Source organism: Balaenoptera physalus (genome assembly GCF_965194825.1).
Source record: "Balaenoptera physalus genome assembly, chromosome: 2".
NCBI lineage: Eukaryota > Metazoa > Chordata > Mammalia > Artiodactyla > Balaenopteridae > Balaenoptera > Balaenoptera physalus.
Window position 1 is genome coordinate 92761514 of NC_138883.1, and position 22015 is coordinate 92783528.

The window sequence follows — 22015 nt, forward strand, 5'->3', positions numbered from 1 at the left end:
GTCCACTGATTACAACTCTATAAGAACAGAGATACATATAGACAAATATTAAAAGAGACTAAAGACAAAATAAGTGATTTTAGGATTTTTCCCCTTTAAAAACAATACTTTGTATTTTTTTTAACATTATAAGAGGAGAGATGGAGAGATGATCAATTAAAAATATAAAGTCGGGACTTCCCTGGTGGTGCAGTGGTTAAGAAACCGCCTGCCAATGCAGGTGACATGGGTTTGAGCCCTGGTCTGGGGAGGTCCCACATAATGCGGAGCAGCTAAGCCCATGCGCCACAACTACTGAGCTTGTGTCACAACTACTGAGCCTGCTCTCTGGAGCCCGCAGGCCACAACTACTGAGCCCACAAGCCACAACTACTGAAGCCCACGTGCCTAGAGCCCGTGCTCCGCAACAAGAGAAGCCACTGCAATGAGAAGCCCGCACACCACAACGAAGAGTAGCCCCCCGCTCCCCTCAACTAGAGAAAGCCTGAGTGCAGCAACGAAGACCCAACACAGCCAAAGATAAAATTAATTAATTAATTAATTTAAAAAAGCACAACACTTAAAAAAAATATATATATATATATATATAGCCACCCTCCAACCCAAATAAGCTGAGCATTTTCTTGATGAAGGCACTTACTGCCCTTCTGTTGACCAAAGCCAAGAACTAATACTTGGATCCTACAAAATATGTCTCTTGGAATATTATTTTAGATGGTAACTTCCTACAGAATAAGTCCTCTGTAATTTTAAATATCATATTTATAATCTGGGTGTTCAGTAAAAGAAAATGGAAGTTATTCAGAGATTTCAGTTAAATTAGCATGTCATAATTTTGGCTTTGCTCTTCTCCCCTTCTAACCTCCTACTTTTTCCTTCCTAGGGCTCCAAAATATAAAGTGCTAAAATAAAACCGGCAACAACAGTTTCTATTTTTAAAGTGAACTTTAATCTGATTTTCACAAAGATCCATGCCAATTCAAAATCGCTGCTGTACTCTTGGTGCTAGTAGTATGGTGATTGCCTTTTGCATTAAGAATTCTAGTCACACAGGAGAAAGAAAACCTGGCTTAGACTTCTCAGTGGTCAAGTGCAAAAGCAAAAGGAGAACTGATTGCAATTGTGTCCTTGGATATTTAAAGCCAAAACCATTTTTACCCCAGTTGTTTAAATATTGGCATCAAGGTCTCCTTTCTCTAGTCTAAAAACATGCACAGGAAAATGGAGAAGAAAGACCTGGCTCACTCAAATTCCAAACTTCCTCTTAACGCCGGTGAGCGGAGTGGGAAGAAGTAAGGACGCTTTCATTGCCAGCCTTTTTGCTGGAGTCATCACCCTACTTCACTACCCGCCATGTAAGTGACATTCTAAGCATTAAGTATACTTTTATTTGTCTGTGTAGCACAACATTAAGTACATGTTTTCCTAAACTAATTTCTAAGCAGAACTGTTTACATTTTACCTTAAAGATAAATGGCTGCTGGAACACTGAATCCATTTCAGAATTTGGTCACTTTGAGCCATTTTTCTTACTCATAAAATAAATACCAGAGCAGATAAAGATAATTCTGTAATTCTGCCTCTAGGTGTTAGAGTAACAAGAAGTCAGACTTCAGCTCTTTCTGTGGCCCTTTTTGGATCAGCCCACTCAATGCTAATACAAATGTAAACACATCAGTCAGCCAACCATTAGGGGCTGAAGAAATATCTTGGGAGCTAAAATATAAACTCCCATTTGGTTCCAAGGCTCCTAAGCTAATCATCTTATTGCACACAATAAAACAGGAAGAAATCAAGATGTTCTCTACCAAGATAAACTAGAATTAAATGAGGTTAAATTAAATGAAAATAAGTGAATAAATAAACAACCCCTAAACTGAGTAACTTTTAGGAGGCCCAAAGACATGATACTTCCAGCTCTTGAAAGTAGAAAAAATTACCATTCTCTCTCTCACACACACCCCCTAAACTGAGTTGTTTAAAAGAATCTACATTAACACCTCTTGATCAATGTCAGAGTAAAAATTGCTTAATATTTAAGCGATGAAATCTGTAGCACCAAGCACCAAGGCTTTGATTTTAATTGGCCCCTGGTACTGTGACTTACACTGGAGTTGTTTGTGGGCTTTTAACATTACAGGACGGCTTCCCATATCTGCTCAAACAGGCCAACAACATGAGTGCAAAGTTGAAAAAGGTCCACTTAATGATGCAAATGTTTAGGTGGGTGATTAGAGACACTTTGAGCATCAAATTGTCTTGTGATCTAAAATTTGCTCAAGTGGAAGGCAGCTCCAGGCAGAACTGAAGGTCTATCTAAAAATGATGACTGCTACATCTCAATTAACTTAAAGTTGTTTTTCTTTGATATGTCTTTATTTATTTCAGTTTGCTGGTGACCTCAACTTGATAAAAGCATGAGTATACCTGAAGTCTATGCTTGCCATTAAACAGCTACAAGTTTTAATACAGAATTTGCAACAGTGCTCTGAAGTGTCATAATGACTGAATCAGAAAAGATCTTGGTTCTCACACAGGGTGACTGCAGATTCATTGGTGGTAACTCTTTCTTGCACCTTGGAGAGACTGGGTCTCCAGAGAACTAGATATTTGGACCACCATGAGTACAGTGGTGTCTTCTCTACAAGTTAAAACTGAAGTTTAAGCCCACACAGTATATGCCCAGAGCCAGCATTCCCCCTGGCACCACACTGTGGGGTCTGTTTTAATTGGCCAGTTGCCCACGCCAGTGGGCTGCCTAAATAGTTTGATTATCACCTTGTAACATACAAAATGAGGACTGTAAATTAGAGAACTCTTAAGGATGCCAATATTTGTATATGAGAGTTTTAAAGTCTTGGATATAGATTTTTTTCTAAGTGTGGCAAAAATACTGGAGTGAGTTACGTCTCCTCTGGGATATTAGCATAAAATCTATAGAGAGGAAAGGACAATCCAAATGAAATGAGCAGAATAATGCCAGTGTTCAGTCAATTCGATTTTATGTTGTAAAATCACTAAACAGCATGTAGGCCTAGTCTAGAGATCAAAAGTTTCAGCTACACAGCTCAACTTCTCAAAAAGAGTCCTGACTGCAACTTTTTTTTCTTTTGGTCCCATAATCCCCATATCCTAATTTTGAATTTTGAGAGTGTGGTCACCCCCGTTACAATCCAAACCCAGGGCGGACATCATTTGACACTCGTGTCTTACTCTCCTGAAGTGTGCAGATTACCAGCAGTGACCCTGGAGACCATGTCTATTCTGCCTCAGTTTACAACTGAGAGAACCAAGGCCCAGGGAAATTAGGAAGCTTACCTGAGAGTGCGAAGCAGTGGGAACTCAGACCCTGTCAACTCAGATCCTACAGAATAAATAGCATTGGTGAAAAGGAGCGATCAGGCCAGGCTACCTGATTCACAGGGGCCAGTGCAAAATGAAAATGTGGGGCTCCTTATTCAAAAATTATTAAGAATTTCAAGATGGCTAAAGCAGCACATTCTAGGCATGGGGCCCAGTGTGACCGCACAGGTAACACACCCATGAAACTGATCCTGGATGCAGTTATTTCATTATTTACTAAACTTTGACTCTTTGAAGGCCAAGGGGAAGAAAAGCTCTTTGAACACTGAATATGTTCAAAAATTATCTATTGTGTGGATAAGTGAATGAATGTGTATATGAATGAGTGAGGGAGTGAGCCTAGAAAATTACAACTCAGACCCAGGGTCAGGTTGAGTTGATACAGTAAGTCACTGTGAGTAACTTGGTCCATTATTTAAGTGATGCAATTCATACTCTGAAAATACTTCACAACATAATAAAATTTCCCAGCCCCAACGTAAATAAGTTGCCAGAACCATGTCCAAAATGTGAGCAGCAAGGTGTACATGTGGTAGCATTACCATGCTTTTATGTGCTCAAGAAATGCCACTTCTTAGCAGAATTGGTCTTGCATTTTTTTTTTTTTCTGTCTCTTTGTGTGTTTAGAAGTAGCCATCCAGATATATTTTATGGAACCTATCCATGTGCAAAATCCACAAAATACTTCAGATATGAGTATTTCATATTGCCAAGCATCCCTGATTTGAAAACAGTAGTAATAACAAAACTATAATTTATTGAGTTTTTTATTATGTTAGATACCATGCTCAATGCTTTGCGTATATTTCCTCCTGAAGAAAGACCTCACCACAACATCTCTATGAAGTAGATATATTATCCTGATTTTCCAGTGAGGAAAACAAGGCTCCAAGAGGTTGAATGGCAGAATCAGAATCAGAATTTGACCTTAGGACCATTTGGACTCCTGGAGACTAATAGTTCTTCGGAAGGTTGGGTATACACAGAACAGCAGAGCAAGGGCTACTGCTTCCTTTAAGGAATGAGACTTTTATCTGATAAGGACTGAGTGAAGTTTCCCTTTCGTGAACAAAAATGCAGCCATAAAACACTGAAAGCAGAAATTTCTGATACTGAAAATCTAGGTGGTTAATTTTATAGCTTATTGCAAAGTCGTACAAAGACAGGTAAAGGAGGAACCTTCTCATCCAGATTTTCGGGGGCCTTAGGATCTGATTTACTGCATTACTGTATCAGGAAAAGAGGCTGAACCGTACAGAGTGAAGGAAGTCTTAGCCAGGCTAAGATTTCCACTCAGGCAGTCTGCAGTATATTTCATTAAGGGACAAGAAAGACAAAAAATGTGGGTAACTTTCAGGATTATAAATTCACATTTATCTCAGAGTTGAAGAGAAGAGAGTGTTTCTGTCTCTACCTCTCAAGAGATAAAAGTGGCTTCATAATTATGGCTTGTATTTATTATGATGTTTCAAAGTGTTAATCTGGCAGGGGTATCTTACTTCTCATTTAAAACAAGTCACGGGGGGGGGAAAAAGAAAAAAATATGGGAGCAAATTCATTTGATATATTCTGTCCACTTCTTTGTAGCACTGTCCTCCAATGTCATATCTTTTATATTTTTTAACTGCCTAATTAAATGAAAATGCTGTTCTAGGGACATAAAATTTTCAAAAATGGCAGAAAAATATTTCTGGCCAAACACTAAAGTTTTATAGCTTGAAAGCACTCATGAATATGTTTATGTCATGTACACTGTGTGTACATAATATGCATATATAACAATGTATAAATACAAATAGTTTGTATTTTGTTCATGCACCCACTGGTAAGCCAGTCTGATTTTGTTCATGCATCCACTGGTAAGCCAGTCTCCTCCATGTAAGTCGATTGTGGTGGTCCCATTCTCCTGCCCAAGGCTGCTTTAGGTTACAGGTGTGAGCAGGTGTCCTGATTCTATCAATGGGAGAGTCTGTACTAGGAAAGGTTTCTTAGGGACTCTTGGTCTCTTGATCTGCTGGATTCTTGTCTGGAATGTGCCAGTTTTACTGGGAACATGAAAAGAGCTAGCCAAGGGGAGGTTGACAGGATGAGAATGGCAGAGAATATAGACAGCACCTGAGTCTTTGATGATATTGTTAAGCCAAAGAATTAATCAACCCTGGAGCCACCCCATCTCAGGACTTATTATTATTGACTTAATGTTATATTTCCTCATTGTTCAGCAATTTTGAGTTGGGTTTTCTGTTATTTGTAGCCAAAACCAACATGACTGAGCACCTATTGTGTTCTAGGACCTAGCTGGCCAATTTCCATGCATTAGCTTTCATTTATTTCCCATCTCTTAAGGGACATTTTCTCCATTTAACAGAAAAGTAAACTAAGACTTGGAGAAGCTAGTGATATGCCCAATTTCTCACATCTAGTTAGCAGATAGGGGGCAGGATTCCAACCTATGTCTGTCTGACTTTGAAAAGTTATTTAAAACCTCTGTATGTGTTTGTGTGTATGTGTGGTGGTGTTCTATTTTTATATATGTCCACATTTATACATCTACGGTGAAGGTGTTATCTGTAGTAACACAATCATTCATCACATTTTTGAGTCTCTGATAAAATAGTTAAATATGTTAAAAATATTCCCTCATAATTGAGGGAATAGCAACAAAATAAAGCAAATGGTAAGAACTGGCAAAAGTAATCATTACCAAGTTTCCTTATCCATTAGGAGTTACTTATTTTCAAGCTCGGTTCTGAGACATTGTGCCAGATGACATCTGCATTAAATTACTCATCAATCTGTATAGAGATCATTAATGAGTGTGAGTGCTTTAAGAGGGATATGTGTCTCCAAAGAAAATACTGAATCAAAGATGGCGAATTTGTTGTATAGAGGCTACCATGCCCTCTCCCTTTTTCACATAAGACTTTGCAAATCAGTCAAGGCATCCTTTTTCTCCTTGACCTTAGATGTAGCCCCATAAGTTTTTACAACACAAGATGCAACAGCTACTACCAATCAGGTTTGGCTCTCTACTTTGAAACTCATTTGCCCTGTCTGTCCTACACATTCCATGGGGAGTGGCTCTTCAGGGAAGTAACTGAAAATTACAGGGAAATTGTGCAATGGTAGTGTATCAACCCCTGAGAGTTGAATGAGGTGCAATTACTGCTAACTGAAAATATTATCTATGTATTTCTGAAAATTGCGTCTAAAAACTATATTAGCAGCAATGAAGTTTAAGTGATCTCGAAAGAAAAGGGCAAAGTGTTGTAAAATGTAAATGGCAATAATAAATTTGAGAAGTTGGACTACTTGTGTGTTTGTCTCTTTGTACAGATAGCTATATGCACATTCACGAAGTGGATTCATATTTTTTTAAATCACCATTAGATTTGCTACTATGAGGCAATTAAAATATGAAGATAAATATAACATTAAGGAATCCTACTACTAGAAAGAAACTTGGAAATCATTTAGACTGTCTCTGATGCCCATCTCGACCTCACTTTGTTCTAATGAGAGCGCTAGGGCCAGCAAGGCCAGGGCCTTGTCCAGAGCTATCTGGTGGGCTAACAGAGGAGCCAGGCCAGATTTCCAGACTCCAGCTCTGTCCTCTCACACCTTTTCAGTGATGGGTGCACGTTTTGAACTTTAAAACTACATTAAGCCTCAGAAATCAGCAAAGTGTGTGGCAAAGAGAAGAAAGAGAGAGAGAAGAAAAGTAAGAGAGTGGGAAAGAGATCTCTGATAACTTTCTACAATTCTTAGCAAAACACAGGCTCCCGATTTTCTGACTGACCTCTGAGGACATCAAGCCTCATAAGTTGGAGACGGTCTTGGCTATCAGTGGATGGGCTGGGGTAGGTGCTACCTGAGGAACCACATCCAATTGGCCAAGAGACACTGCCAGAGACAGCAAAGGATGGTCTGGTTATATCCATCACCTTTTGTCAATCATCCTTTGCTGGACCAGTAGCTCCATTAAAACACCTTTGTATAGTCCTCCAAAATGGTCCCCTGGTCCCCCAAATACTCTTTATTTAGTCACCCCATGAAAGACAACTGGATTCAGGGACCCTGTCAATTCAGTTACCAGGTAAATAATATTCAACCTCACAAGAAAAAAGTGAATGACTATATATATAGAATGCTTAGTACAAAGTTGGACATGGAGATCAGTAAGGTTAATTTCTGTGTTGTTACTGCTAAAATGATATTTAAAAGCCCCCAATTGATTATTCTAAAAGTAACATGGCCCTCCTCACTACTTATGTTCTGTGATTTTATTGTTTCTTTCACTGACTGAATTGAGGAGATTTTATAGTGAGTGGTTGAGATCATGGGCTTTGAAGTCAGACAGGCTTGGCCATGAATTCTGACGCTGCCATTGTGTGCTCCTAGCAGGTACTTAACTGTGGTAGACAGAATAATGTCCCCATCCATCCCCAAAGATGTCCACACCCTATCCCTAGAACCTGTGAATATGCTATTATATACAGAAAGAGGGACTCTACGTATGTGATTAAATAAGAGATCTTAAAATCGGGGGATGTTCCTGGATTACCTGGGTGGACTCCATGTAATCACAAGGGTCCTTAAAAGATGGAAGAGGAAGGCAGAAGAATCCAAGAAGGAGATGTGTCTATGGAAGCAGAAGACGGAATTATATGATGGCTGGCTTGGAATTTGGAGAAAGGGGCCACAAGCAAAGAAATGCAGGTGGCCTCTAGAATCTGGAAGAGGGAAGGAAATGAATTCTCCCATTGAGCCTCCAGAAGGAATACAGTCCTGCTGACTGACACCTTGACTTTAGCCTAGTGAAACACATTTGGGACTTCAAACCTCCGGAATTGTCACGTAATAAATCTGTGTTGTTTAGACATCTAAGTTTGTAGTAATTTGTTACAATAGCAAAAGGAAACTCACTTATGCTCCTTGAGTATCTGTGCCCTCCGGAATTGTCAGGTAATAAATCTGTGTTGTTTAGACATCTCAGTTTGTAGTAATTTGTTACAACAGCAAAAGGAAACTCACTTATGCTCCTTGAGTATCTGTGCCCTCATCTACAAAATGGGAATAAAAAAAGGATGTGCCCCAAAGGGCTGACATGAGGATTAAATAAGAGAATGTAAATAAAACTCTTTAGTGCTTGGCAGAGATGAAGAACTCAATAAATGTTCACTGTCATTATGCATGATATCATTATATAGAGAGGAGATTTATATATTGTGATTGTAATAAATGGTGGTCCCATAAAGTATAATTCATTGTATCATAATAATCCCTTACATTTGAGCGGCACTTATCTGGTTTTTACGAAGCCCTTTTATCAACAACGTCTTATTTGATGCTCGTTATAATTGTGAGTCCACAGATGAGGAGACAGAACCTCCGAGGAGACAGTGCTTTCCTTAGGTCACTCAGAGAGCCCACTATTGGCCAAAGTTGGAGTCTAGGTCATCTGATTCCAGATACAGTAGGCTGCCAATTTCATCATGTGGTTTATAGAAACATGCACCCAGGGTTTGTAGAATCCTAACATAAAACAAAAATGATAAGGCCAGATGATGGGGTTGTTCATCCCACACAAGACCATTTCCCATGTGATCTCATTCAGCGGCGTTTTTTGCCAGGGTCTCCTGCCCCAGCTCCTGCAAGCGTAGCCCGAGGCCTCTCTGTAATGCATCTAGTCAGTTGTGCAAAGCACAAGGGAAAAGATTCCATCCTGACCGCAGCAGGCAATCACCTGATGCCCTGAAGCATGAAGTTTGATTACCCTTATCTCAGTTTATCATTAAATCAAAAACTGTTGCTATGAATACTGGCCCAGGACTCCATTTATGAAATGATATAGACCAGGCAGCAGAAATAAGTGAGTGTCCTTTTTCTTTCTTAATTTCTGCTCACTGTGAAGATCTTTTGCAAACTAGAAAAAAAAAGTGGCAGCTTTGAGCAGATTTTATTACTTTCTTACTCTTTCATGAGCTGGCCAGGATGCCTTTGGCTCATAACCATTCACCTTGTGCTGTAGGCAAGAGGTTTGAGATCTACTACCTAGTGGCCTGCCAACACTAGCCTTGAAGTCTAGCACCTGGCTTTGATGGGAATCTGAATTTTAGCAAGATGCCGGGCAATTTGCAGGTGCACTGATGTTTGAGAAACTCTGGCTACACCAGAGCATTGTTTCTCAAATTGTGGTCAAGGGACCATAGCATATGAGTCACTTGAGGAGTTTGTTGAAAATGCTGACTCCGGGGCCCCATTCCAGACCCAGCAACACAGACCCATTGGTGCTGGGGCCCTGGGATCTGCATTTTAGCCCTATGTGATTCTGATAAACTTTAAAGTTTGAGGACCACTGGTAGAGATCAAAGATGTGGGTGATGACAGGAATTGTTAGGAGAGGGCCTGAATTTCCATGGTGTTATTCAGGTTTTAATCAGACTAGGGAGCAACCAGCATAGAACACATTGTCCTTCAGCCCAACCAACAGAGGAAGCCAGATTTCTGACATCATGAATCTGAAATGGCTGATATCTGGGTCAGGGCTAGGCAGCTAGGCGTCAAGGTCTGAGGTGGCTCTCTAGGCCCCTGGAGCTCTCCTGCCAAATTCCCCTTTCCAGTCTGGCTGAATCTGTGGCAAGTGTAGTGGGTGGTGGTAGAGAAGAGCTGGTTGTAAAACTGGCTTCAAGGTCTATATATCAGTCAAGGAGATACGATAAAATCACATGTGAAAAGACTGCATAGTATAAGGGCTAAAAGCACGGGCCTTGGAGCCAGACTGCATTTACTTTTACTTAACAGACACTGAGATAAATACAGCACTCACTGCTAGCCAAGCACCATTCTAAGTGCTGTTCAAATCTTAATTCATTTAGGTCTCACAACACCTACCAGGTGGGTACTACCATCATCATCCACCTTTTATGTCATGAAACCGAGGCTCAGAGAGGTTAAGTAATTTGCTCAAGATCACACAGCCAATCGATCACACAGCCAGGACGCAGGCCCCAACAGGCTGGCTCGAGTTCATGTCCTTAACCACCCTACTAAGTTGCTTCCCATGGACCCGAGTCCCCTGGTTCCACCACTCATTAGCTGTTTGACCCTGGGAAAATTACTTAATCTCCCATCCCTTAGTTTTTCCCCTGTGTAAACTGAGGATATTATTAATAATAGTACCCACCTCAAAGAATTCTGATCAGATTATTTAATATATCCACTTAAAAGAGTATAAGGCACATGGTCAGCACTTCATAAATGCTAACTCTGAGGGAGCTATCAGTCCCACACTCTCAAGGGTAGCATGAGGATTAAATTAGGTAACATATTTAAAGTACTAGGCACAGTGCCACGGCACCTGGTAAGCACACGGTGAGGGCTAGTTGTTATTATTAGTCGAGCTGAGCCAGGCCAGTTTATTTTAGGTTTTGTCTGGAAAGCAACTGTGCTCTATGCAGGGATGCAGCACACCCGTCACTTCAAAAAGTAACTGGGTAGGAGCCAGACTAATTCCTAGATCCAGCAGGTTCTCTGCTTTACGTCACTGGACTATTCCTGAAAAGTCCCTAATATTGAATTTGTATATGCTTAACCCTTTTTCCCCATTGACCTATTTTATAATTTCTCATTGATCTTTCATTGGCAGTGTTTCCTCAGACTTAAGAGTCTTCTCTCAGACTGTCTGTCATGTAACCATTAACTTGTAAAAGACTTAAACATACCAGGGAAAATTGAACCACTGGAGCAATTCTTGGCAAAGCAATTGGCTGAACCATTCCCCAATGTGATTGTTTTCATTTTATTTTTCCTTTGTTATGTATTCACGTGCTTATACTACAGAGAATTTCCGGTCTTTCCTCCCAGAAAGCTTATCACCTCCACTAATAAATTTAATCGTGGATTGATTACAATTTACGTTAACTCAAGGGGTTAATGATGGCTTGGAAACCCTCATACCCAAACAGCCTCGCTTGGAGTACGGCTGGGAATGGGGGGGGGAGGGTAGGGGAGAAAGGTGAAGGTGTGGGAGTTGGGAAGGTAGGGTCGTGGAGAGGCATTGATGGGGGGTGAGTTTATCCTGAAAACTCAGACCCAAAAAGGGATGCTGGATCCCCAGGGCCTCTCAAGGATGGGGTTTTCTAAAAGGAAGTATTAGTAACTCCAAGTTGTTTACTGCCACTTTTTCGCTCGTTCTATTAGGAAAAGGCTGCCATAGCTCTAACCCCATTGCTTGCGAACTTTACCAGGCATGATAGGTTATAACTACAATCGAATGAAAAGTTAAACTCAATGAACACGTTTACTAAAATATCTGCACCACGTCTACTATGTGTCACGCACTCTGCTAAGTTACAGCCGTGAACAGGCAGTCTAACCTCATGGGGCCTGCGGGCTCCTCTACCGAGCACCTAGAGTCCAACTCATGCCTCTCTCATGGTTTCAACAAGTTTCTACTCTCTCTTCCGCTTCCTATCTCCACATCCTCCCCAGACCCACATCTATGTATGCAGCTTATTCTTTGTTATAGAGTCTCTGTCTAGAGTCTCTTCAAGTTAAAGCAAAAAATGAAGCCCATGAAGCAGCAACCTTCTACCTTGATTCTGCTAAACCCCTCTGTGGGGGGGAGCCAGCTTGCTGGGTAATTCGAGGCAAATCACACAATCCCTTGCAATATTCCCGTGTAACACTGAACCAGTTGGCAGTCGATGTGGGGTTTTAGCTCTGATCACGGAGCAAACTCCTGAATCATCACAAGATTGATCCCATTCATTCTGACGGCTTAAGCCGCAGGGCCATCTGCTGATCGGCTAAGTACAGTAGACCAGAGACACTCAATAAATATTTGTAGATTGCACGGCAAACTGCTTCTTCACACCTGAAACGCGAGTCTAGGTCAGGACCGAAACGTGGACAAGTGACCTAGACCCCTACCCGCATCCCAGGGCCTTTGCCTAAGCTGTTCTCTATGCTTGGAATGCCCTCCCTCTCACCACCTCCCCTACTGCCCCTTTGCTGTCCACCTGTCCAAATCCTACCTAGGTCAAGGACCAGCTCGAATATCAGCGGCTCCACAAAGTCTTCCCTGACCGCCCTAGCCAGAAATAACTTCTCACTCCTCTCAATTACCATAGGTCCGTGTGTGTTTTCTGGCACTTAAGACACTCGCCATTTTATTTTGGCTATGTGGGTACCTCGTTTTTTCTACACCACTTAGTAAGAGCCTTGAGCTCTGGATCCATGTCAGTTCCTCTTTGAACAGTTTCCCCACCCTGGCACCTCCTTGCACAGAGCCAACACTTGGTAAAAGTTAGCTGAATGAACAAATGGTTACCCCAGCAAGGACAAAAACAGAAGCAACTGCAACATTCGGTATCCCCCTTTTTGCTGCCTGTCTTCCTTCTTCGTCTATAGCTTTTAAAAATATATTTACTTGATCCACCAATTACCCACAGGAAGTTTGGGGACTTACTGATAAACGTAGACAACTCTGCAGACCAAAAAGTTTCCAGAGACCCTTCTAATGACAAGAGAGGCCGAGGCCAACGTAGGCCCTGGGGGAGTCTGAGTCCCTGGTCTGCTGACAGCCGGCTCCTGGGAATGGAAGTGTTATTTTCTCAAAGAGCTTCATCTGCTCTCGTTCATATGTGCCAGTTCCTCAGCTGAGTAGAAACTCCTGACTTTATTTTTAAATACAGACTCCAATAATAGGCTAAGTAATTGCAGATCTTCCTGAGGCCTTATTATACATGTACCAACATATTGGACTTTTTAAAACCCATATTTCTTTTCCAAAAATGTATGTTGAAAACCTTAAATTTCAGCATTATATGTAGTGGTAATGTGTATTTGTTTTTTTTCCCTCCCATAGGAATCCTGAATAAAAAAGAACAACAGGGCTTCCCTGGTGGCGCAGTGGTTGAGAATCTGCCTGCCAATGCAGGGGACACGGGTTCGAGCCCTGGTCTGGGAAGATCCCACATGCCGCGGAGCAACTGGTCCTGTGAGCCACAACTACTGAGCCCGCGCATCTGGAGCCTGTGCTCTGCAACGGGAGAGGCCGCGACAGTGAGAGGTCCGCGCACCGCGATGAAGGGTGGCCCGCGCTCACCGCAACCAGAGAAAGCCCTCGCACAGAAACGAAGACCCAACACAGCCAAAAATTAAAAAAAAAAAAAAAAAAAGAACAACAAAAAATGCGGATGCATGGGTGACAATTTCTCAACAACGTATCTGATTACTCACAGAGGTGAAAGGATTCTCTCTCAACCATAAGTAAGAAAAACGTATATTACAGTATAATACATAGTCAAACTTCAGTAAGACAATTTCCATCCTCCTGCCACTAATGCTTGAACAGCTGCAGCCCTCACTGTCTTTGCTGATGGGGCCCATAAATACTCCTGGGAAATGGGACAGAGATACATAACCGATCTTCACCTGCCAAGATCAGGGAGATGAATGTCCATCGCACCCTGACGCAGAAGCACTTTTTTGGTGGCGAGTGATGAATACTGCCATTTGTCCTATGCCATGCAATCTTGCACAGGAAAGCCTAACATGGAGAAAAATGGTGGGAAAAGATGCTGTTCTAGGACACTTGAAAAGAAGAGCGTGTCATTAATTATCTGGCCAACAGGAATAAAAATGAAAGAAGAGTACGCCAATATGATCTAGTTTAGAGAAATGTTAAAACTTAAGAGCATACCGACTCTGTACATATCATTTCGTTCAATACAAAGATTTCCCTCAAAGTATGACTCTTTTATTGAAAAAGCAATGTCAGAAATATCAGGGAGTCAGAAGATTGCAAGGTGATCTATGTTCCTGGAAACAATTCAGTGCAGTGATGACATGGTGGGCTGAGATGTCAGGGAGACCTGAGTTCAAATCCTGACTCCACCACTTCCCTGCTCTAAGACCTCAGGAAAGTGACTTGACTTCTCAGGTGCTTGAGTTCTTCTTTTGATAAAGCAGTGATAATAACAGAATCTGCCTCACCCACCCCAGTTGTTTGTTACATGATGTAATTAAGATAAAGATCTTAGTGTGTGCCTAGAAATTAGCAAGCAGACTAACAATAAGCGTAGTTGTTGTGGTTGCTGCTTTCTCTTCTTCCTCTTCCATCATCATCATCCGCAGGAACGTCACAGCATCTCAGCTGTTTTGTGGCTGATTTCATTAGTAAACATTAGGAAGAGAGGTGAGAAGACTATCTCCCACCAAAATATGAGGCAGTCTCCCCTTCCCACATCAAACTCCAAAAGCAGTACTTCTAATTATAAAAGTCTTTTTTTTTTTTTTTAAAGCTTGGCAACATAACCTAATAAACATGTCCACCTAATTCATGCCATTCTTGCTTTAACAAGCAATGACTACTGTAACAGATATCTTATAGAGTAAAAAGAAGAAAACAAACCAAAAAATGTGATAGAAAGCATTGGGTTCCGTTACTCATGGGTCCCAGATTTAGGTACATCACACGTTCTTTGTGAAAAGAGATGAAGCAATGATACCTTCAGCTCTCCAAAGAACTAGACAGGGGTCTTTTTCTGCTTTCAGTCATTTGGGATCACAGGCTAAAAGCTATTTCGTTCTTTTCTTCCCCCTTTCAATAGACTGAGTTCTGAAGGTCTAGGATGAGTGGTGTGTGAATGACTCCTTCTAATTCTGTAATTCTGGTGGTTTAATCGTATCAAGTCTAAAGAGGCTTTCCTGTGGGTCACGTAAGGTTGAGGCAAGTCCGCTCTTAAGTGGAACATGCCACTGCAAGCCAGCAGGGCCTTTCTGCAGGTGTGCCCCCAGAAGTGGGTGAGGGGCCCAGCACAGGTTGGCAAACACTGGAAACCTCCTGTTCTGGGTGTTAACTTTAGTTACCACAGCCAGACAATGTTGCCAGTGGTGTGGAAGAAAAAATTGCTGTAGCCAGCTGTGTTGTTCACAGTCGGATGGATTCTGTGTAGCTCCAAATGGTGATAGAGCCAGCAGCCTGTTGTAGCCAAGGACAGAATGATGGATGATCTACATACTGTGTCCAAGTAGAGAGAATGGCATAAGTTCACTTCAGGGTTGTTAAAATGCTAATCTGGGTGAGTTAACAAAAGCTTAATAGAAAAGAAAAGTTTGAGAAAAGTATACCTCGTGTGGTATCTAGCGGACCACTGATTTGATCACTCTTGGTTACATAAACGGTTGCTTTTCAAAGTAAGAATGTTTCCTAGTTATCCTACTGGGAAGAGTGGAAGCAGCTTCACTTATCAGCTGCACTGACACTTGTCAGGGTCTGAGGAGGAAAAGTTAGCCCAACAATAGCCACCTTCACTGAAAAGGGTTATGATATGCTTAAAATAGTTACATGATTTTCATTCTCTCTACATGTCATGGGAATAGATCAAAACACACTTTTTCCCCCCACAACTGGAAGTTGGCAGCTGTTCACAAAATAAGCTGCAACCTAAGACACTGGCTTTGGTAGATTTTAACTCTAAGTCTCCATTCACATGAGCCATTGAAAGCGAGATCTCCTGCTCCAATGACAGTTTCAACACGTGAATTACACTAATAGTACATTGCACTATTAGTGTTAAAGGCAGGAAGATTGGCCCCCTATAAATATGTGGTATGAATAATCTTGCCTTAAAATCTTTAGGATGAAATAACATGCTTCAAAAAAAGATGCAGATTTACATTTCTTGCCAAATGATCCAGTTTTGCCATTCTCTGTTTCTTTGGATTCTTCTTTCTTACTTAAGTTGAACATAGAGAAACATGTCTGCCTCACCTGATGTTGGAACATTGGCTAGCATAGCTCCTTGCAAACGACAGGGACTCAATAAATACTGACTGGCTGGCATGCCTCAAGCACTTCTTGCTTCCTCTAGAAATGAATCTAGAATGGGCAGGCTTAAAGTCTATTAACTGAAATAAAAGGTAATATTTTATCTTGTAATATGCTAAGAAAGGAGTCCACCTCCTACGGTTACACCAATAATGGTTAGGCATTCAGCCAGGCTCTTAACTCTGCATAAAATGCATCAGAAGGGTGAAAAAATGACCCTATTTCAGATGCATTTTTCACTCTTTGTCTCTTAGTGAAACTCAAATGCAAGAACAATGACTAAGCTAATTACCAAGGCTTATTATGATGGAGCAGCAAGAAGTGAAGAACTTCTCCAGTTTCAATAAGTCCTTAACAATTATGGGCATTTTTGTGAAACAAAGCTCCAATTCCTGCTTACTTTGTCTGTGTGCCTTTCATGCAATAGAAACCACCACACAGGATTCAGGGGCCTACTTACCCAGAGCACAGTTACTGGACAGATCCTTCCTGTTTAGCAGGCAGCCAGTGAACTTAAGTCTACTGGATTTCTAAGGGAGTTACCCTCACTCTAAGGACTAATAGGTTTGCGTCACAACCATCTTTCAAATCCATCCAAACGAGGGGAAACAAGACCAGATGGTGCTATTAGAGGGCACCTAAATAAATAAATAAATAAATAAATAAATAAAGGGAAAGAGGGCAGAATGCCCACAAATCCAAATCAAATTCAAGTTAACTAGCTGTTTGGTGAAGGAGAAGCCACGATATTCCAGGCACACTGTCCTGCATCACAGAAATGTTCCTCAAAAAAGGTTACCTATGTAGCATCCCTAACAGAAACAAGGACAGGCAACAACTAGAATCCAATAAGAAATAGTAACTGTCTGTTAATTTCACCAAATGTACCACTGGAAGAAAATGGTTTGCTAAACAACACCATCTGGAAATCTCAGGGTTATTTATTTGTCTTTCTGAGAGCACAGTCTAGGGACCTAAATCAACGCATGGATGCTAACTTTAAAAACAAAACTCAGCTATGTTTATTTACCTCAAGATGTTTAAGTTCATGGTAATATAGGCCCAAATCTCAGAGCTTACTTGGCAATTTCTATTCATCTAAGCCAGCGTAAATGTTTGTGTAATATTTGCCAGCCTGACAGAATATGCCTGTCACCCACTACATTAAATGTGACGACACACAACTTAATCTCCTGAGTTAGCTATCAAAGAGAGCGAGGGGATTTTTTTTTAACAACATGAATAAACCAGCATCAAAACCTATTGTTAAACCACCAAAAGAATAGTAAAATCTTCACCTTGAGCTGTCTGGGATAAGATTTCTCAATTCTACAAGGAAGAAACCTTGAAAAATTTCTCCAAACAATTATTTCTCCAATTCTGAGGGACGGAGACCAAACCAGATTAAAAAATGTTAAACCTTTCCCCAGGACTTCAGCCTTGAAATAAAAGCATCCACGTTACTGCCCCAAATATCAAGTAGAGGGAAGGACAATCCTTAAAAAGCAACTAAAACATTTTACTGCAGACTTAAATTCTTAGGAGCCAGAAGTTCTTGGGAAAATTGCCCTACACATTTCTTCTCCCAAGTAACTGGAAACACTACCGTTATTTTTAAGGGAAAGCCGTGGCCCACAGTGATGGACATAAGGTCCGATTATTGCTTGCAAAGTTTGTATATCTATAATAATGATCTACTGTTCCTTCTGTGTGAATCTCCCAGCTGAACGTGCTGAGGAGTGGGGATGCCGGAACTTGGGTTGCTGACTGGTTACCTCAGAATGAGGAGTACTACTCTGGGTTCGTATAACACCGCTACTTCCCTCCTGTCTAGCTCCATGACATTTAGCTCTTTACAAGATCGGGATTTAGAGAATCACCTGACAGCAGTGGTCCCGAGAGCTGATTTAACAAAACATTTTCAAACTCAGTTCTCATCCACACCTTCAAGTCCTTTATGACCTTTAGTTTCAATCCAAGAGTTATACACGACAGAGGAAGCTTTAAGCCCTTCCAAATTACCCAAGGCGGCTGCTGGTATCAATTTCTGCAGACCAGGAACAAACATCATTGCTGTCAAGACGGGAGATAAAAGTTTCCCTACCTTCCGCCTCACCATCCCCCTGCCAGCGGCTGCCGACGCGAGTGGCGGCTCCCTCCCGGCTGCAGAATGCCTCTCGCCGCCGGAGAAGGGGCTCATGCAAAATTGACTCTTCCTTATTTGTTTCCATCCATAATTGATGGGTAGATGAGAACGTAACACATCTCAGCGCTGGGCTCTTGCCGCCTGGCGGAGACCGTGTCCAAGACGCTTCCGTAAATCATTTCCAGCCGGAGAACAAAGCACGGAAAGTTGCGGGGGAGAGCGGCCGGGAGGAGAAACGGGGCGCCGGGTGGGAGGCGGGCAGCTCTGGGCCCCGGAGCCCGCCCGCGGCGCGCTTGGCCAGCAGGGGGAGAGGGAGGGTTGGGAAGTGGCCGCCCTCCGTGCAGAAGCCGGTGCTGGAGCCTGGAGGGCTGGGGGAGGGCCGAGTCCCCCGAGCCCCCGCCCCTAGCCAACAGGCGCTACCGGTGGGCCGTCCGACCCGGGGGCGCACTGACAGGTAGCCGGCGTCCGCCGTGAGCCGCTCGTCCGTCGGCGGCTGAGCTGCGCCCCTTCTCCTGGCGCGGGCGGGTGCTCGCCCATCCACGGCTAGCCTGGCCCCGCGGTCCCAGAGTCGGCTCCGGGGCGGGTGGAAGGGGGCGGCGGAGCCCGCAGCCGGCTCCTTCAGCCTTGGCTCGGCGGTCGCGCGGGCTGGGGACGTGGTGCCCAGCACCGAAGCAGCCGGGTTCCCCCTGATAAGGTGCGGGGGAGCGCGGAGCTGGCGCTGCCTGGCGAGAAACTTTTGCTGGCTCCCTCCTTCCGCTTTTTTTTTCCCCGAGGGGGGTGCACAGTGTTGAGGGGCCCCCTCCCCGCAAGCCTCCAGCAGTGCGAGTTTTGACGCGTCCGCCAAACCTCTCCAGCCCTTTGCGCGTCCCTGGTACGGCAGGCGGAGAGAACAGCTTGGAAAAGAAATCAACTCTCCAGTGCCAACACACACGCATACGCACACGTACACATACACCAGAAGCAATTCAGGCTCTAAGGATCAGGGTCCGATCCCCACCAGGCGCCTAGAGCATTAGCAAATTTTTATACGGCTGTCTTACCTCATGGGGGGGGTGGATGGGGGAGAGGCTGGTTTAGGGGGAAAAAAAAAAAAAAAGCTTGTCACGCTCAGGGAGAAAAGAAAATAAAAAATAAAGAAAAAATTAGAAAAAAAGAGATATATCCCTGTGTCTCTAGGTTTTGGCTTCTTCGATATAATCCTGAAACTCGCCACCGCTGTGGCGAGTCCTTGCAGCAGCGGCAGCGACAACGACAGCAGCAGCGGGACGGAGCGGGAGCCAAACAAATCGAGGCACGGCAAATGGTGTAATTCGATCCATCTCCAAGTCAATCCATCAGGCGAGCCGGAGCCTCGTTCCCTCCCCGCACTCGGCAGCTCGCGGCGCGGGGCCCACCCCCGGGCGCGGACGGCAGGAGGCGCGGGCGGCCCGGCGCGCTCGCCCTCTCCCGAGCGCCGCGGCCAGCGCCGCCTGGAGGCCCCCAGCCCGGCGCCGCGGCCCGGCTGACCCCTCGGTGGCCTCCGCGTCCCTCCTCCCCGGCGCTCTGCTGCGCGCCCTCCCTCTCGCCACCTCTGAAGAGCTGCTCCTTCCAGCAACTCGCAGCGCCTCAGTCATCCAGCTCGCGGTGGCTGCTGCAGCCTGAGAAGCAGCCTTTTCGCTTTCCTACCTCTTTCCCTCTTTTTTTCGCTCCCTCACTTTTTTTGAGCTTTTCTCCAGACATTTAGAGGACAAGGCGTTGCAGCCCAGAGGAGCTGCAGGCACAGTTGCTCCGTAAAGTTAGGCCTTAGTTTCCTCATCTAAGATTTATTTTTTAAGCACATCCTTACAAGCCCGCCCCCATATTACCTTTGTCGTCCCCCGCCCCAATTTCTCTTTACAACCACTAAGCAAAAACAGCTAGGAAGAAGCAATCAAACATTGTTTTATCTTTATAAAATACAGAAATTGCCTACTAAAAATCCCATTTCTACTTTGAATGAAAGCCATTCAGTACAGTATAATTTTGCAGGCTAATGAGCCGGTTTTACAGGCAAGTGTGTCGTGTAATATGTTCTGGGAGAAATGAAAATGTCCTTGAAGTGACATCATTTCAAATTGACTGTCACAAAGGATAGGAAAAAAGTCACATACTTAAAAACAAGAGGATTTTAATCCAAACTTCATATCCAAGAACAGGCTGTGTTTTATTAAAATTTCCAGTTGAATTATGAATCACTGAGGGGTCTAAATGGCTGGAATGAACCATGATGCCCTCATTTAAAGAAAAAGAAAGACGGGAGCTTTTCCGCCAAACTTTTAATTTTCATTTGAGTATGGTTAATTACCGTGAATGAGAGGAGAAGGGGGCAGAGAAAGGATTTTCCTTTCCTCAATGGTTCCTGCTTTCTCCTCAGCACAGTTACATGTTTACATTTAGGAAAAATACCCTGTACTGAGTTATTTCTAAAACTTCCACTGACAGCCTTGAAAAGGAACTCAAAAAAGACACCCCAAGGAACTGCTGCAGGACTCATCGGGAGAACTGTTTCCTCGCTACTTAACATTTTGTTACCAAAAGGAAGAAGGAGGGAGGAAGAAGGGGAGTCTTTTAAAATACAAACTCTCTTCCCGCTGTTCCTCGCATTCGAAGTAAGGGGTAGGGGGCGGAAAGAACAGCTTTGGCAACACAGCTTTGTGATTTTTCTGTTGTTGTTAAGGCTTTTGTTGGCTGGCTGGCTGGTGTTTTCAGGTTGTGCTGGGCTCTGACATCATTGCAAGTTACTTGGCAGTCCGGGCCCTTTCCCAGCCAACTTCTGACCCAGAAAGCTGTGCCTGTTTTACTGGTGTCCAGTCATTCCGTATTTTCTCCATCAAGGGAGCAAGCCCCGCTGCAGGCAAAGGGCTCTGTGCACTGAATGAAGATGCAAGAGGGTGACCAGTGGTTTGACGAGGAATCCTATCGCCACCCACCTGGAGGCAGAAAGCTTATGAACTGTCTTCTGCCTGCAGCAGCAGAGAAGAAAAACAAGCTCAGTTCTCCAGATTCTTGAATTCTTTGCTGAAATTCTGCGATGGCCAGCTTTACAGAGCGCCACCCCAGAGAGTACAGTTTACCTGAGATTGAGTTCTTAAATTCAGGAATAAAAAAACCTTTAGGTTGCAGAAGAATATGCTGATAGGTTATTTCGAGCCAAGGATTAGATATGTTTTCAGTCTAGACCTCAGAGCCAATCCCCACGTTTGGTCCAATAGAGGAAGAGAGGTAGGGAAGTGGACTATCTACTGACGTCAAAAGAATGGTACCCTTTATCTTTTGGTCAGAGCAAAATATTACTCTTAAAGATTCATCATTTTCCTGGTTCCCAGAACCAGCATTTGGTCCTTTCAGTTGATTTTACACACTTAACCTTTTAGCCCTGTTTACTTCTCCAGCTGGACTTTCCCCACTCCCTACGGTATGCTTTTGGCTCTCACTTAGCATTGCCCTGCTAAGTGCAGTTCCCCACTAGGTCACACTGTTTCACGTCTCCATGTCCTCACTTGTGTCTCTGCTTCCTGGGGTACTCTTCCTCCATTACTGCAAGTACTTTAATTTCTGCTTTTCTTGACTTAATAAAAATTTCGTTTAGGTGTCAGAATTTCCCTCATCCCACTAGCCCCCAGGATGGGTTTAAGCACCTCTCTTCTGTG

At 43.2% G+C, this 22015-nt stretch overlaps 1 protein-coding gene across 8 annotated transcripts in view; it reads right to left on the minus strand.

Moving 5' to 3' along the window:
* The window catches only part of SEMA6D (semaphorin 6D), a 61057-nt gene extending 42316 nt beyond the window's left edge, over positions 1 to 18741 (minus strand). For 5 of the 8 annotated variants that reach the window (XM_082448998.1, XM_082448997.1, XM_082448996.1 and 2 more), the window contains exon 1: positions 18306 to 18728. In XM_082448998.1, coding sequence (XP_082305124.1) covers positions 18306 to 18432 — 127 coding nt within the window. In that variant the 5' untranslated portion in view covers positions 18433 to 18728. Of the gene's footprint in view, positions 1 to 18305 lie in introns of all 8 variants that reach the window. The other 3 variants (XM_082448999.1, XM_082449000.1, XM_082449001.1) reach the window with 3 other exon arrangements.
* Positions 18742 to 22015: the final 3274 nt, after the last annotated feature.